Here is a 14,827-nt window from a genome sequence, read left to right as displayed (position 1 = left end):
ATTCTTTGCGCTACGCAGTCGTCAAACAATATTAAGTTCTTTCGATTGCTATCAATATTAGACAAGTCTAGATCATTAACATTTTTCGTAAGAAAAACTTTTATATCCGTTGGATTGAAAGATGGATTCTTTGATTTAATGAAGTTTTCTATGATATCTTTTATTTCCACTTCTTCGTTTTCTTCGTAATATTGAAATACGTCTTTCTTTGGTAAATATTCTAAAGCTTTGAGGAATTGATAATACGATTGCTCTGGTGTTGTTGTGTAGATATACAGAGAATCGAAATCTAAAAGGTTTGGTGTTGTCAACATGTTAAAAGTGAGATGAGTTTTCCCAGAACCTGAACTACCGCAAATACACATGAGCATTGGGTTACTAGGAAATATGTCCGAATGTTTGAATTTCTTGCCCATTTTTATTTATTACATTTTCGTACCAAAAATCACTCCGTTGCCTTTATACTTTGAAAGGAAGATTCCCTCGCCCAAACGTATGTTTTTAAAAAATATGGCGTTGCCCTTGTGTTTGACCTTCATTTCTCCGGTGTTGATTTTATCTATTAATTTGCTTAATCCCTCTTTAACGGTTTCTTGGTTTTTTCGCCAAATCTTTGTCCGAATTCTTTAACCGTCCCTAATATATCTCCTACTCTCGAACTTCTATTATTTTCATAACTAAAGTTTCTGGTTTCATTTTTAAAGGGTGTTTTTTTATTCAATTCTTATCATTCTTCTATCTGATATTTTAATCAAATGTTTGCTTCTTCCAGCAATAAACAGTAGCCGGTCACATCTCCTTGTGTTTTATCGATGTGAATATTTATGGTTACCCCTGTTTTGAAAAGATCTTCTTGATGAAACAATTCGCACATGTTTTTATAGTTTCTGTACAATTCGTTGTAATCTTTTTTGGAAGGATCAATTGTCAAAGGTTGATTGGGATAATTATCGTTGTTCAATCTGACTTGAACTTTGCGAATGATGGGATCTTGAGTATGGTTCAATGCCACTCTGAAAATGTTGTTGTTGTTGTTTGTCTGAGAGTCTGGCGTGTTTTTGAAACCGACCATTAGATATCTCGCTGGTTTGACGGTGTTGGTAATTGGCCACTTATTGACCCTTATCCTAGCAAGGTCTGCGTCATTTGCTACAGTTCTGACCGGTTCTTTTAAAACTTCTCCATCACCGACATCGGGAATCCATCCCGAAACTGAATCGTAGTTTTTGGGATACAGAACCGTTTTTTCAACATTGTGTCAAACTCGCCGGGGTGTTTTATGGTCTCTATCGGATTTGAACCAGCTTCCAAAACCATTTCGCTAAATAAAGACGGAAAGAAGTTGTTTTCTAAAGTCTAAAGGTTTGTGGAATTCGATTCTGAGCGGCGTCTTTGATTTTGAAATCGCATCGGAAATGGGCATCGGAAAGCAGCAACCAATTGGACAACGAATTAATTTCAAAGGTAACTCTTCCTCCGTCGTTTATTTGGGTCTTTGTCCCTACCGATGGTGAGATGATTACGTAATCCTCTTTCTTCTTGTTGAACGAATATTGAATCGGATCATACAATTGAAAGATTGGATCTAATCTGTAATTTTTGCTTGCCATTTTTATCCAATGATTTTAAACCCTTTTCCTTGTTTTTCTAGGGCTTGTCGTTCTAGTCTCTTGTTTCTTAGTTCTCTTATCAGCTGCAGTTCTTTAAGTTCCTGAGATTTTTTCACTGCATCGCTAATATTTACTCCTGCTTTTGCCACAGATCCAAGAGCTTGCGCTTCTGAGGAAATGAGCGATTTGTTGTTTGAGACGAAATTGGCCACTTTGGGGATGAGAGATGTTTGCGCAGAGAAGAAACCATCTCCTTCGAATTTTTTTTGTTCGTGTTTTAAAATTAAAGACATTTTTAATGCGGTTATTTTATACTGTATTATTATAGTGATTCTTGTCTGTGGTTTGGGTAATTTATATGGAGTCTGTTATAATACAGTTTGGGGAGTCTGTTATAATACATTTTTAACAATTGTGTCTTTTCGGATATGACGCATTGAAAAAGCTGCGCATGCGCAGAAGTGAAATACGTCATATCCGAAAAGACATATACTACTGAGCTCTTGTGCAAGAGTTGATGAGTATCAGTTTCTTTGAAATACACTTTAATATCCAGTTTATTTCTATCTGCTATGGAATCTCCCTTAAAGACTGTGGTATCGAGAAAGTCTATGCTTTTGTCACTCACGTTTGCGGTCAGTTTGATAGAAGGATGGTGGTTGTTGAGAATTTCAAAGAATTCCCAAAACTGTTCGATAGAATAAGTCCAAACCATAAAAATGTCATCCAAAAAGCGTCCGTAAAAAAGTGGGTCAAATGGACAGAGGGGCAACACCTCACGTTCCCACTCTGCCATGAAAAGGTTAGCGTACGAAGGGGCGAATCGTTTGCCCATTGCTTCCCTGAAGTTTGTAAATATGTTTTACCATTAAATGTGAAATCGTTTCGACTAAGACAAATCTCTAAAAGCTGTAGAATTGCATCGTCAGGTCTGTTCGGATCTGGGTTTCTATTAAAAGCTTTACGAACTGCCGTTAAACCAGTAGTGTTATCGATATTGGTATACATAGAAGAAACGTCGATAGAAATTAAAATAGCATTAGAGGGAACTCGAAGATTTTTTATTTTATTGACAAAATCGGTTGTGTCTTTAAGGTAGGCGCGATGTTGGCATGCTAAGGTAGTAAGAAATAATCAATGTATTCTGACACTCCATATGACTCACTCACACAGTCAGATATAATCGGGCGGCCTTTAGGGATTTTATTCGAGATAAACCACTCCTTGGTTGGATTCTTATGGATTTTAGGCAAAGTGTACAAAAGTCTCTCGCGACAATCAGGTTTGGCAGACAGATAGTCATATTGTTTCTGTTTGAGATAACTAGTTTTGACTAATTCGGCAAGAATATTATTAATCATGTTAGCAGTTTCTTTGAAAATTGGTTTCGGTAAAATGGCATAATGTTTAGGATTATTCAGTTGATTCTCTGCTTCTGAAACGTAATCCTCCCCATTCAGAATGACACAACATGAACCTTTGTCACTCTTTTTAAAAACAATGCTATCGTCTTTCTTTAGTAAGTTTAACGCTTTAGGCTTTTCGTGTGTTATGGAAAGGTTCACTGTTTGGCTATTCATACTCGCAAATGCTTTCAATATTTCAGGATGGATGGCGGCCTGAGGGGGTGTCCACGTGGATTTAGGAATAAACATTGTTCTAGCACCACGTGGGGGGTGGTTTCGAAAAAAATATGTGCAGCTAAGATTTCGTTGAAATCGTTCAATGGATGGTCGGAGATAATTCAAGTTAGCTATCTTTGGTGTGAGAATAAATTTAAGTCCACGGTCTAAGATTGAATGCTGAAGGGGTGTGAGAATTTTGCAACTCAAGTTAACTACAGTTTGGCCTAGCGGTGGCCTCTCAATATTTTTATCCCCAGTAATTAGTTTAAAGACTTACTCGATGCTTGAAGCTGGTGTATCCAAAACAAATAGATGCTGTTTCTGGAGACCAATGAAGATTATCAACTGTTTCGAATTCTTCTTCGTAGGGTGGTAAGATTGTTGCGCTGTTGATACTGGACTCCATCATCATGTTGTTGAGAGTGCTGAGGTTCTGTTGTGCTTTCTTCGAGATTTTATTTGAAATGGGTATACATGTGAAGAGGATCTTGGAGTTTGGGAAGGTTTTGTTGGCTGTGGCGATTAATTTCTGGGCTTGGTTAAAGGAGGTCTTTGGTATCTGATCACGGCTAAAAACAGACTTTATGCCGAAGTACCTCCAGGTTTAAGAAGTGCTCCATGTTTGTCCAGTAGATGCAAAACATGCCCCTTTATATCAGAAACTCATTATTTTGTAAGCAACTCTACAAATAAAAGGTACCCGATCCAGGAACATCTAACATGTGAACATTCGAATGTAATATATTTAATTTCATGCAAGAAATGCCCCAAACAATATGTAGGAGAAACTAAGAATAATTTACGAACTCACTTTAATGCTCATAGGTCAGACATAAAATTAAAGAAAGACAAGCCTGTTTCTAATGGATGGCGTGGCTAAAACTACTACCTTGATATACTATGAGGTTGCCGATTTTTTCTTAAGCATTGCTCCAAGATTCATCAAACTACCACGCCCAGAGAAATACCCTAATTTAACAACAACTGTTAGAGATGTTGATGGTAATAACAAAGATATCATACTCTATATTGACGGTATAATCATTCGAATTCAACGCCCAGACCATGCAGGAGATTCTTACCATTCTTGACACCTGATGCCACTTTCATTATGAAATACTTCCTCATTTATTGATATATTTCCGCATATGAAATTGCGGTTCGGATCGTTGGTAGATTAGGTTTTATTATTGCTATTACTATGATAAAAACACAAAAACAATAAAGTTACGGTTTAGATATAGAAAGGCCTATAGATAGGCTTACATTAGTTTTTATAGTAGGCCTATTAGTTTAGGGATGTTTTAAATGTACTTTCTATCAGACCGTCTTGCCGTTCTACCAAGGGAACGCCCACTCGATATTTTGTAAATATTTACATGTTTATTAAGGGACCCTTTACTCAGCCACCTTTTGATAAATATAGAGTCAGCCCTTTAAGTTTAGCTACGCATAGATATTCTTTAAAACATCGTTTAGTTTTAGACTTATCTTCTCCTCATGAGAATTCAACTTTTCAAAGTATTAATGATCTCATAGACAAAGACCATTGCTCTCTTACTTATATTCGTATTGACGATGCAACATCCTTGGCTTTGTAAAGTTGATATCGCTGATGCATTTAAGCTTTTGGCTATTCACCTTGCTCAAATGAGATGGTTTTGTTTCAAATGGAAAGGTTATTATTATTTTTTTGTAAGATTGGTTTTTGGCTGCCGTAGTATCCCTAAATTATTTGATTTATTAGCAACTGCTATCTGTTGGATTGCGCAAAACAATTGTATCATAGAGGTAATTTTTCACCTTTTGGATGATTTCTTAGTAATTGATAGACCTAGTGTTTGTGCTGAAAGATGTATGGCGTTACTATATTTAATATTTGGTCGTTTAAACGTTCCTTTGTCTGCCAAAAAATGTGTTTGCCCTGTTCATAGGTTGGAATATTTGGGAATTACTATTGATCGTGATCTTATGCAAACTATTTTACCATTGGATAAGATTAAGCGCATATGTGATTTTATTAATGTTATCATTGATAAGAAATCTATTACAAGAAAGATGCTAGAACTGTTGTTAGGGCATTTGATTTTGCTATGTGAGTGATATTGCCTGGAAGGTCTTTTGTTAGTTACCTATATAGATTGATGTGTTCTGTAGTGTAAAGGAAAGCTATTATTATGTTCATTTGAATTCTGAATGCAAGTTTGATTTAATTATGTGACAGGATTTTTAAAAAAATTGGAATGGCTTAAATATGTTTTATGAACCAAAGGAAATTAGTTATATTGACTTCGAATTGTTTACTGATGCATCATCAACATTAGGTTTTGGAGGTTATTATTCAGGGCATTGGTTTTCAGAACAATGGCCTATTTCTGTGGAATAGACAGGGAAAAGGATTTTATTCAACTGTGATAACATGGTGATTGTCTTTATTTTGAACAAAGGTCGGTCAAAACAGGCATATATTATGAAATTAATGGGGGGTTAACCATGTGTGCATCTAAATTTAATTTTATTTTTTACAGTACATATATTTCTACTTATGATAATGATATTCTCTCGTTTTCAGATGGACAGATTCAGACTTGTAGCTCCGAAAGCAGACATCATAGGTACCCCATGTCCAGCTGTGATTTCAGTTATTTGGATTTCGGGGAAGGGAGGGTTTGATTCTCCCAAATGTACAGGCCTAGGGTGGAGCAGACACTTTATTTAGATATTAGGATTAAGGGTCTTGATATTGGGTTTTCTTCTGTTCTTATTCTGATCTGAAATTAGAAAAAAATAAGAAGTATAGTATCTGTTATGTACTGATTGTTTACTATGGGCGAGAAGTATAGTATCTGTTATGTACTGATTGTTTTTAGTTTACTATGAACAATATTATCATTTAAGTTCTTATTTTTTGAATATGCAACTATTATTTTCTGCTTATAGACATAGGGGAATTTCTCTTGAAGGCTCTTATAGTGGGCATGAACTATCTTGCTTGCTCGATTGCTGGTTGTATTAAACGGGACAACAAAGGGTGCTATGCCTACATTATAGGTCTTGCTGTATTCAATGTCTCAATCCATTGGGCCTCCCTAGATTGACGGAATTTGGTAGTTTCATCTCCGGGCAAGTCAATTTCTATACGCCCAATTGGGATTAGGGTGAGATCGTCTATTGAATGGTCGTCGAGGTTGAAATGATTAGAAGCAGGCTTGTCAATAATTGTTCACCAACAGATTTCTTCAGAGCAGTTTTGCAGACTTTAACCATAGATTCAGAGCAACCATTTTGATGTGGAGCAGCAGGAGTAGTAAATTTCCACGTCATTCGATTTTCAACACAAAAGTCTTTTAAAGTTTCTTCATCATATCCTTTGATCATTTGTATCAGTTCTTTTTCAGCACCAACAAGTTGTGAACGATTATCACTTAACATTAAAGAAGGAGTCCTACGTATACTGAAAAATCTTCGTAAAACTTGTATAAACTCCATGGTCGAATAATCAACAGCAGGTTCCAAATGAACAGATTTAGTGTTCAAACATGTAATAATGTTTCTACCAATTTTGACATTGTAAGGACCGAAATAATCAACAGCAGTGTAATAAAAAGGCGGCGTAAATGGAGCTAAACGAATTTTGGGCAATTCCATCATAAATTGATTTTCAACTTTGTGTTCAAATTCTTTACACACAACACATTTATATTTTACAGTCTTAGTCAGTTTATGAACTATCAGTATCCAATATTTTCTTCTTATTTTAGCAGCAGTAGCAGCAATTCCTAGGTGACCATTATTGTGTGTCTGACGAGTTATTAATAAAGATATTCGATGATCATTGGGCAGCAAAGCAGGGTGTTTAGAATCGTAATAGACAAAAGCATCATTCAATCTACCACCATCTTCATCTGTAAATGGGCTTAAGGTTTTAAAGTCTCCCATTTGTTGACGATCATATAAACTAAGTTGCGCGCGTTTAATCCAGTAAGTTTCAGAGTTAACCAATTCTTCAGCAAATAAAACTTCTTTTCTTTCAACAGCATTTCTTCTTTTAGCAGATAAATTCCATATGAATCTTAAAATATAAGCAGTTACTCGTATCAGTTTGTTCCACGTAGAATAGTTATTACAGTTAATAATATCTTCATTAACAGTTACAGCACTCACAGAGTTACGAATTTCCATTTCCATATCAGTATCAGCTACTTTAACAGTGTTAATAGGCCAATTTTCTTCTTCTTCTAATAAAAAACTTGGACCATTTTTCCATCTTTCAGTTAATTGACTAGCAGGTATACCACGTGAAATATCATCAGCTACATTATCTTGTTAACGAATATGATACCATTGAGCAGGATCAGTTGTATTCTGTATTTCACGAATTCGGCTTGGCTTTTTATCCAGGCAAGAACTATCATACTATCTGTCAGGAAAATAGTTTTCTCAAATTTCAGTCGTGTTTCTTCCATAATAGTTTTATAAAGACGAGTAGACAATACATCAGCTTGTAGCTCTAAAACGAGGAATTGTAAGTTTGTTCAACGGTGCTACTCTAGATTTAGCAGCAATAAATCTAACATGGTATTCATCAGAGTTTGTTTTCCATCTCAGGTAAGCACAGGTACCAAAAGCTTCTACAGATGCATCAGAAAATATGCAAAGTTCAGGTAAGTTAACAACTTCTGGAGGTGTCAAGCATCTTTCAAATTCTATACCATTTAAACTGTTCATTTCAGCAAACAAATTTAACCATTCAGATTGCAAATTTTCAGGTAAGGTTTGATCCCATTCTAAACCAAGTTGCCACAGTTTCTGCATTCCGCTCTTCAGTCGTACCAAAAATGCAGCAGCAAAACCAATTGGATCAAATAATCTTCCAATTTGACTCAAAATTCTTCTTTTTGTCAAACAAACAGGAACATTAGATTTATCAGCAAATTCAATCTTAACTTTATATGAAAAAGTGTCTCTAGTATTATTCCAGATGATTCCTAAAACCTTTTCTTCATTTATATCAGTCAACAGTTTCAAATCTTGATTTTCAGGAACAGGTAAGCAGTTTAATACTTTATTAGATATCCATCCTTTAACTTTACATCCACCATTAGCTAGTGCAGAGTCAATATCAATAGTCAGTTTCCTAGCTTCATTTACAGTTTTAACTGAAGTACATATATCATCCATATAAACATCATTTTCTAATACTTAAGCAGCTTCAGGTAAATTAGATTTTACTTCTTCAGCAGTTTTCTTTAAAGCCATCTGAGCCATAGCATGTGCTGGCTTAACACCAAATGTCAATACAGTTTTGACATATACATCAGGAGGTTCTTCAACATTGAGATTTCTCCACAGGAACCTGTGAACATGTTGATCTTCTACAGGAATCAGTGCATCTTGGAAATATCCCCACAAATAACCACTTCTCTAAATCTCAGTATAACTCCAAATAAATTGTTGAGAAGATTAGGACCTTTATACCAGTAATCATTCAGTGACCATTAAAACTGGCAGACGAGTTAAATACTATTCTTACAGGTGTACTTTTCTTCTCTGGTTTTATAACTTCATGATGGGAAATATAATGAACAGGGCCTTGGTGTTCAGTAATTTCTGAATCTCTAAGTTTTTGCGAATTTCATAACCACCATTTCTTCAATTTGACCATTATAAATTTCAGCAGTCGACGTTCAGTTGATTCCAATTTATTTTCAGCTTGTATTGTATTATCATGAAGTAAATTAGGGTCTTTTCTCCAAGGGTAAGGTATTAACCATTGATTACCAATCTTCTTACAGGATTTCTCGATTATCTTAGATTCTTTAATTTCTATGGGACTGAGACCACTTTTTCGGCAGCAACAGGAACCTGAAGCAACACCCATTGCTTCTGTAGTCCAAAAGTCAGCCATATCTACCGGACCCGACAATCCGACATGATACACACGATGATTTTGAGTTCGATATCCAGACGTCACACCAAATATAATCCATCCTAAAGGTGAATGTCTTGCTATCAGATTGTTATATTGTCTTATATCCCTTTTATGCAAAAAAGCATGATCTATGCCTATGAGTAGATCAAGAGAACCGTAACCCCTATGTAAACATCCAACAGGTAAATTAAAAACTTTAGTTACTTCAAATAATCTAATTTCTTCAATATCTTCACCAATACACGGAATTCCTAAAGCAGTAATTTGAAAAGATCTACCAGTATCCATTGAAACTATTCTAAATTTATACAGCTTGGTTCTAAGTTCTTCAGAATCTCCACCAATTTTTGTCATCACAATACTTATATCTTTGCCTTCTAATTGAAGTTGTTCGACCATTGATTTTCTAATTAAGCTAAGCTGGGCACCAGAGTCTAACAGGGTATTTCCTCTAACAGTATTACATTTACCAGTTATTACAGGTAAAATAATTTCTCTACTATTCAGTATTGATGCAATTCCTACACTGTGGTGTTCAGGGCTTGTTGTTCTATTAGTAGGATGAAGTAATTTTTGATGAAACAGTTTACAGCGACTCCCATTATAGAGTTCAGTACATTGGCGTCTTCTCGAACAGTTCATTACACCATGATTTTTACCAGCAATTTTCAAACAGCTCAAACAGGCATGATTATCTTTCAGAGTTTTAATACGATCAGATGCAGATTTGGACAGGAAATTACGACATTGGTCCAACATCTATATCGATTGGTTTCAGCAGGTCTATCATAAAAATTACCATGATGTATGTTGAATCTTGAGTGTTGACCAGTTGATCTTAAAGGAGCAGTAGCACGAATACGAGACTTCATTTCAGCATTCATCCATTCTAATAAATCTTCTAAATCAGCAGTCTTTTTGTCCTTTTCAAGATATCTGAACCAAACTTTCTTGTCTTCCGTGTTCATCTTCTGTTCAATTAAAGCTAACATGTGATTATGTTCATATCATTAGGTCTACCTATTTCTTAAAGTGTGTTATAACTTCTTCGGACAACATGAACTAATTCGCAAAAACGTGCATCTTCACCATCTCTTAGTGGACGGAAACGTGTTAAATCTTGGGTAATACAATCAGCAATAAATTTTGGATCTCCATACATTGAGTCTAGATATTCAAAGGCAGCATCATAATCAGAACCCATACCACTTATCAATTCTAATGGCTTATTTACCAAACAGGAACGCAGTAAAGTTATAGCATCTCGTTTACTATATCTCGATGAAACCATATGCAAAACGTTTGACTTAAAAGTATAATATTCTCGAACATCTCCACTAAACTTTGGCATCTTCGGTTTCTCCATTTTAAATTGACAAACATCGGTAGATGTGTAGGGTTTCCACTGACAGAATTACTATTCAGGCTAGTTGAAGCAGTAAGACCATTCATATTCTCGGTACTCAGAATATCAGCATCGGATTAACAGCAATAGAATTTATCAGATTAGCAGCAGCAGAATCTCTCGGATCCACATAAGTACATGGATTCGGATTATCATCAGCAGAAGTACTTGGGTTGACAGCAGAAGTACTCGGATTATCGTCTATACTGTGGTTGTCAGGATCAACAATATTATTTACATCAGAATTCCACTGGTTATCAGTAGGTAATGAATTATCAATAGGGGATGAAGAGGGTGACAGTTTTATTTGATCAGGGCTCTGGGGAATTTCAACATTCTGGGTTTTGGCTTGGAACTCATCATCTAAGTGTTTAACATAATCTTTGGAATACATTTTTAATGTTGTGACCTGGTTTTGCACATCATCCAACCAAATTTCTGCAGTTTCAAATTCATCCTCGTCATCTATCATTTGAGTATATGAACCAGATTATCAAATGCAGTGTCTATTTTCAAAACTATTTCTTGGATTTCTTCTATTCCCCCTTTTTCATTAATCAGTCTATCTAGTACTTTCCCTAGTCTGGTAATAGCAGCTTTACAATTTCTTCTTTTCTTCTTGGCTTCTAAGAGCCAGGTTTTCAGTTCCTCTGGTGGCATGTTTAATTTTCAAAAATTCAATCAGTCAAAATTTCACAGGATATGTGACAGATAAACAAAAGTTCAGTAAATGTGACCAGTTTCACAGCAAATACACAATACGTGCCAGTTCTGACTGAATTTTCTCAAATTTCACCAGGATACAGATTAGCAAATATAATACAGTTTACCAGTCATTAAACACAGTAGATTAACATCCAAATTTCTTCAGCATTTCTCCAATCCCGTGGTTAGCAAAGTTCAGGTTCACTTCTGTCAGAATTCAAATTTTTGTGGATCGTGAGAGTGCATGAAGCCGTCCGGTCTTAGCCCCTGGTAATTGGCCAATTCTATAGAGTTAATAAAACAGATTGATAATACAGTTGGTTATTTTCTTAGTTTAAATTACAGAGCATCTAATTCACTACATTCATTCTATTTCATTTTTAGTTTTAGTTTTATACTTTTTACTCTTTACTTTTTACTATTTACTATTTCAATTCATGACAACACTGGAGGCCATGACCGGAAGCATGCTTATTACAAAAAGTGCGGATCAGATTAAACTTATAAAAATATAAGGAAACATTTTGGAACATGGATAGTCAATTCAAAAGTCTTTTGCAGAACAAACACCCTAAATCGAAGAAAGGGAGAACTTTTCAATCAAAACATACAATGCAACATTGATTGCATGCATGAATAAACCATGTATCGCACATGTAATTTTCTAGTGTAGGCATGGGTAGAATTCAGAAAACTTGTTACAAATGTCATTGTCAATATGTCACCCAACTGTAGTCGATATTGTAACCTCCCCCGTTTCCATCCGTAAACACACTTTCCTGTCCTATTTCCATGCTATCCAGTCTGTGTTAACTAGTCATTGACAGAACGAACACTGATTAAAAAGCGTGCAGACGATGTCTCACAATCGATTTGACAAGTAGCCAAATTCGACAACTCTATTTGTGATCCGTAGGCTGAGCCCAAGTAACCTTCCAGGTTTAAAAGATTTAGATGCTAAAATGAAATGATATCAAAGCAACCTAAATTTACAACAGATCCAAAATCCCTGGAATAAGGTCTTGGTTCTCGCTCGGAGCTGTTCACAGTTCTGATAAATAATCTGAACCATAAGGAATATAAAAAAAATCGAAAAATATGAAGATTGAGTTATTGCCCTTGTTCTTGAAAACGCGTTTAAGTTTTAGCTCGAAACTCTCCAGAAGGCACAATTCTTGGGGGATGTTAATGAAACATGGTGTGAGTGTTTATTATCACTCAAGGATAAACCTTGTTGGAAATCAGAAAAATCGAAAAATATTATCTATGAGTTATTGCCCTTGTTTTTTAAATTTTTAGGTTGTAAACGCTCTGCACGGCACGGATTATTATGAACACTTTTCACAGAACAATGAGAACAGCCAATAAGAAATATATTTTGTTATATTCGATAATGTTTATCCTTGAGCAATGAAAAAAATTTCAATAACTCTCGTCAAAATCAGCCAAGAATTATGTCTTGTAGAGTGTTTACATGCTAAACATTTAACGCGTTTTCAAGAACAAGGATAATAACTCACATTAATCATATTCTGGTTTTTAAAAGGGTTCATCCGTGGATGATGATAAATATTTACACCACTTTTTTTCAAAATCCGTAAACAATTGTGCCTTCTAGAGTGTTTACGAGCTAAAAAAAATGAATGCATTTTCAAGAACAAGGGCAATAACTCATACTTAATATTTTTCGAATTTTTTTTTCTTTTCAGGGTTCATTCGTGAATGAGTGTTTACAAGCAATTGTGGACGAACGGCCGGACGAACAATGTCGGACATGCATAGAACCATTATTAAGCTTCACATCTAATCAGGGCATTGAGAAGGCTGTTCGGTGACATTCGCCAATTTGATTTAAGTCATTGTCTTTTTAAAAAAAACCTGTGCCTCATCCTTTTGTTTAATGCAATAAAATATGTTTAGTTTAAAAAATGACGTATCAGTGCTGAAAATTCAATAGGGTCGCGACTTTAGTAATTGGCATAAAAATTAATCCATTTGAGATAAAACAGAAGACATAATACACTAAAGAAGCTGCACTTATAATTTTTCTACAAACATTTTCCAATTTACAAATGGCACCGAACAGTTGAAAATATACTTAAGGTATTTATCAAATATGACGGTGGTTTATCTGTCAAGATTTTTGGAAGATTAAATGAATTATTTAAATGGACTATAGTTAAGTTACATGTGAATATAAACATTTGATTTTAGCATTTCAATCATTATGTTGTTTGAAAAGAAGAAGTAGGTAATAAAATATTTTACATATGTCTTTCAATCAGTGTATGAGACAAATCGGTAGAACATGGATTAATGGTGCAAATTGGCCTCCATATTTTTAGTTCTTTTTGTTCTTCTGAGCAAAATGACTTGCAGAAAACATTTGTCAATAACCTCTGTCACAAGCACATTATGGATCCTCTTTAGAGATTGGATTTTATTGATTGCATTTGTTTCAAATGACGTTAATAACAATAGGATTTACACAATATTGGATTAATTAGGTTTCGGGGAAGGGAGGGTTTGATTCTCCCAAATGTACAGGCCTAGGGTGGAGCAGACACTTTATTTAGAAATTAGGATTAAGGGTCTTGATATTGGGTTTTCTTCTGTTTTTATTCTGACCTGAAATTAGAAAAAATAACTCGCCCGATGGGCGAGAAGTATAGTATCTGTTATGTACTGATTGTTTTTAGTTTACTATGAACAATATTATCATTTAAGTTCTTATTTTTTGAATATGCAACTATCATTTTCTGCTTATAGACATGGGGGAATTTCTCTTGAAGGCTCTTATAGTGGGCATGAACTATCTTGCTTGCTCGATTGCTGGTTGTATTAAACGGGACAACAAAGGGTGTTATGCCTACATTATGATGAATATTTAGTCCTATAGGTCTTGCTGTATTCAATGTCTCAATCCAATGGGCCTACCTAGATTGACGGAATTTGGTAGTTTCATCTTCGGGCAAGTCAATTTCTATACGTTCAATTGGGATTAGGGTGAGATCGTCTATTGAATGGTCGTCGAGGTTGAAATGATTAGAAACAGGCTTGTCTTTCTTTAATTTGATGTCTGACCTATGAGCATTAAAGCGAGTTCGTAAATTATTCTTAGTTTCTCCTACATATTGTTTGGGGCATTTCTTGCATGAAATTAAATATATTACATTCGAATGTTCACATGTTAGATGTTCCTGGATCGGGTACCTTTTATTCGTAGAGTTGCTAACAAAATAATGAGTTTCTGATATAAAGGGACATGTTTTGCATCTACTGGACAAACATGGAGCACTTCTTAAACCTGGAGGTACTTCGGCATAAAGTCTGTTTTTAGCCGTGATCAGATACCAAAGACCTCCTTTAGCTGCTATCTGTGCTAAGGTGGAATTTTTTATGTTTCGTAAAAATCGTTTAGAGTACCCACGCTCTTTCAGTTTTGAGAAAACAATCGTACAGGCTTGGTTGAAATCAGAAGATCTTATACAAATTCGATGAAATCGTAAAACTTGTGACTTAATTATACCAGAAAAGGTATGTTTTGGGT

At 35.1% G+C, this 14,827-nt stretch overlaps 1 protein-coding gene across 1 annotated transcript; it reads right to left on the bottom strand.

The window, feature by feature from the left end:
* Positions 1 to 1,612: 1,612 nt before the first annotated feature.
* Positions 1,613 to 3,647, bottom strand: LOTGIDRAFT_164113 (hypothetical protein; the record flags this gene model as incomplete). The annotated part of the gene is made up of 2 exons (XM_009060599.1): positions 1,613 to 1,975; positions 3,513 to 3,647. 2 exons carry the CDS (start codon positions 3,645 to 3,647, stop codon positions 1,613 to 1,615), a joined length of 498 nt encoding a protein of 165 aa, XP_009058847.1.
* Between the last annotated feature and the right edge of the window lie 11,180 nt (positions 3,648 to 14,827).

The sequence above is a fragment of the Lottia gigantea genome, assembly GCF_000327385.1.
Source record: "Lottia gigantea unplaced genomic scaffold LOTGIsca_43, whole genome shotgun sequence".
Classification (NCBI taxonomy): Eukaryota; Metazoa; Mollusca; class Gastropoda; family Lottiidae; genus Lottia; species Lottia gigantea.
The sequence above is the reverse complement of the archived record's forward strand: the minus strand, read 5'-3'. Positions and strand labels throughout refer to the sequence as shown.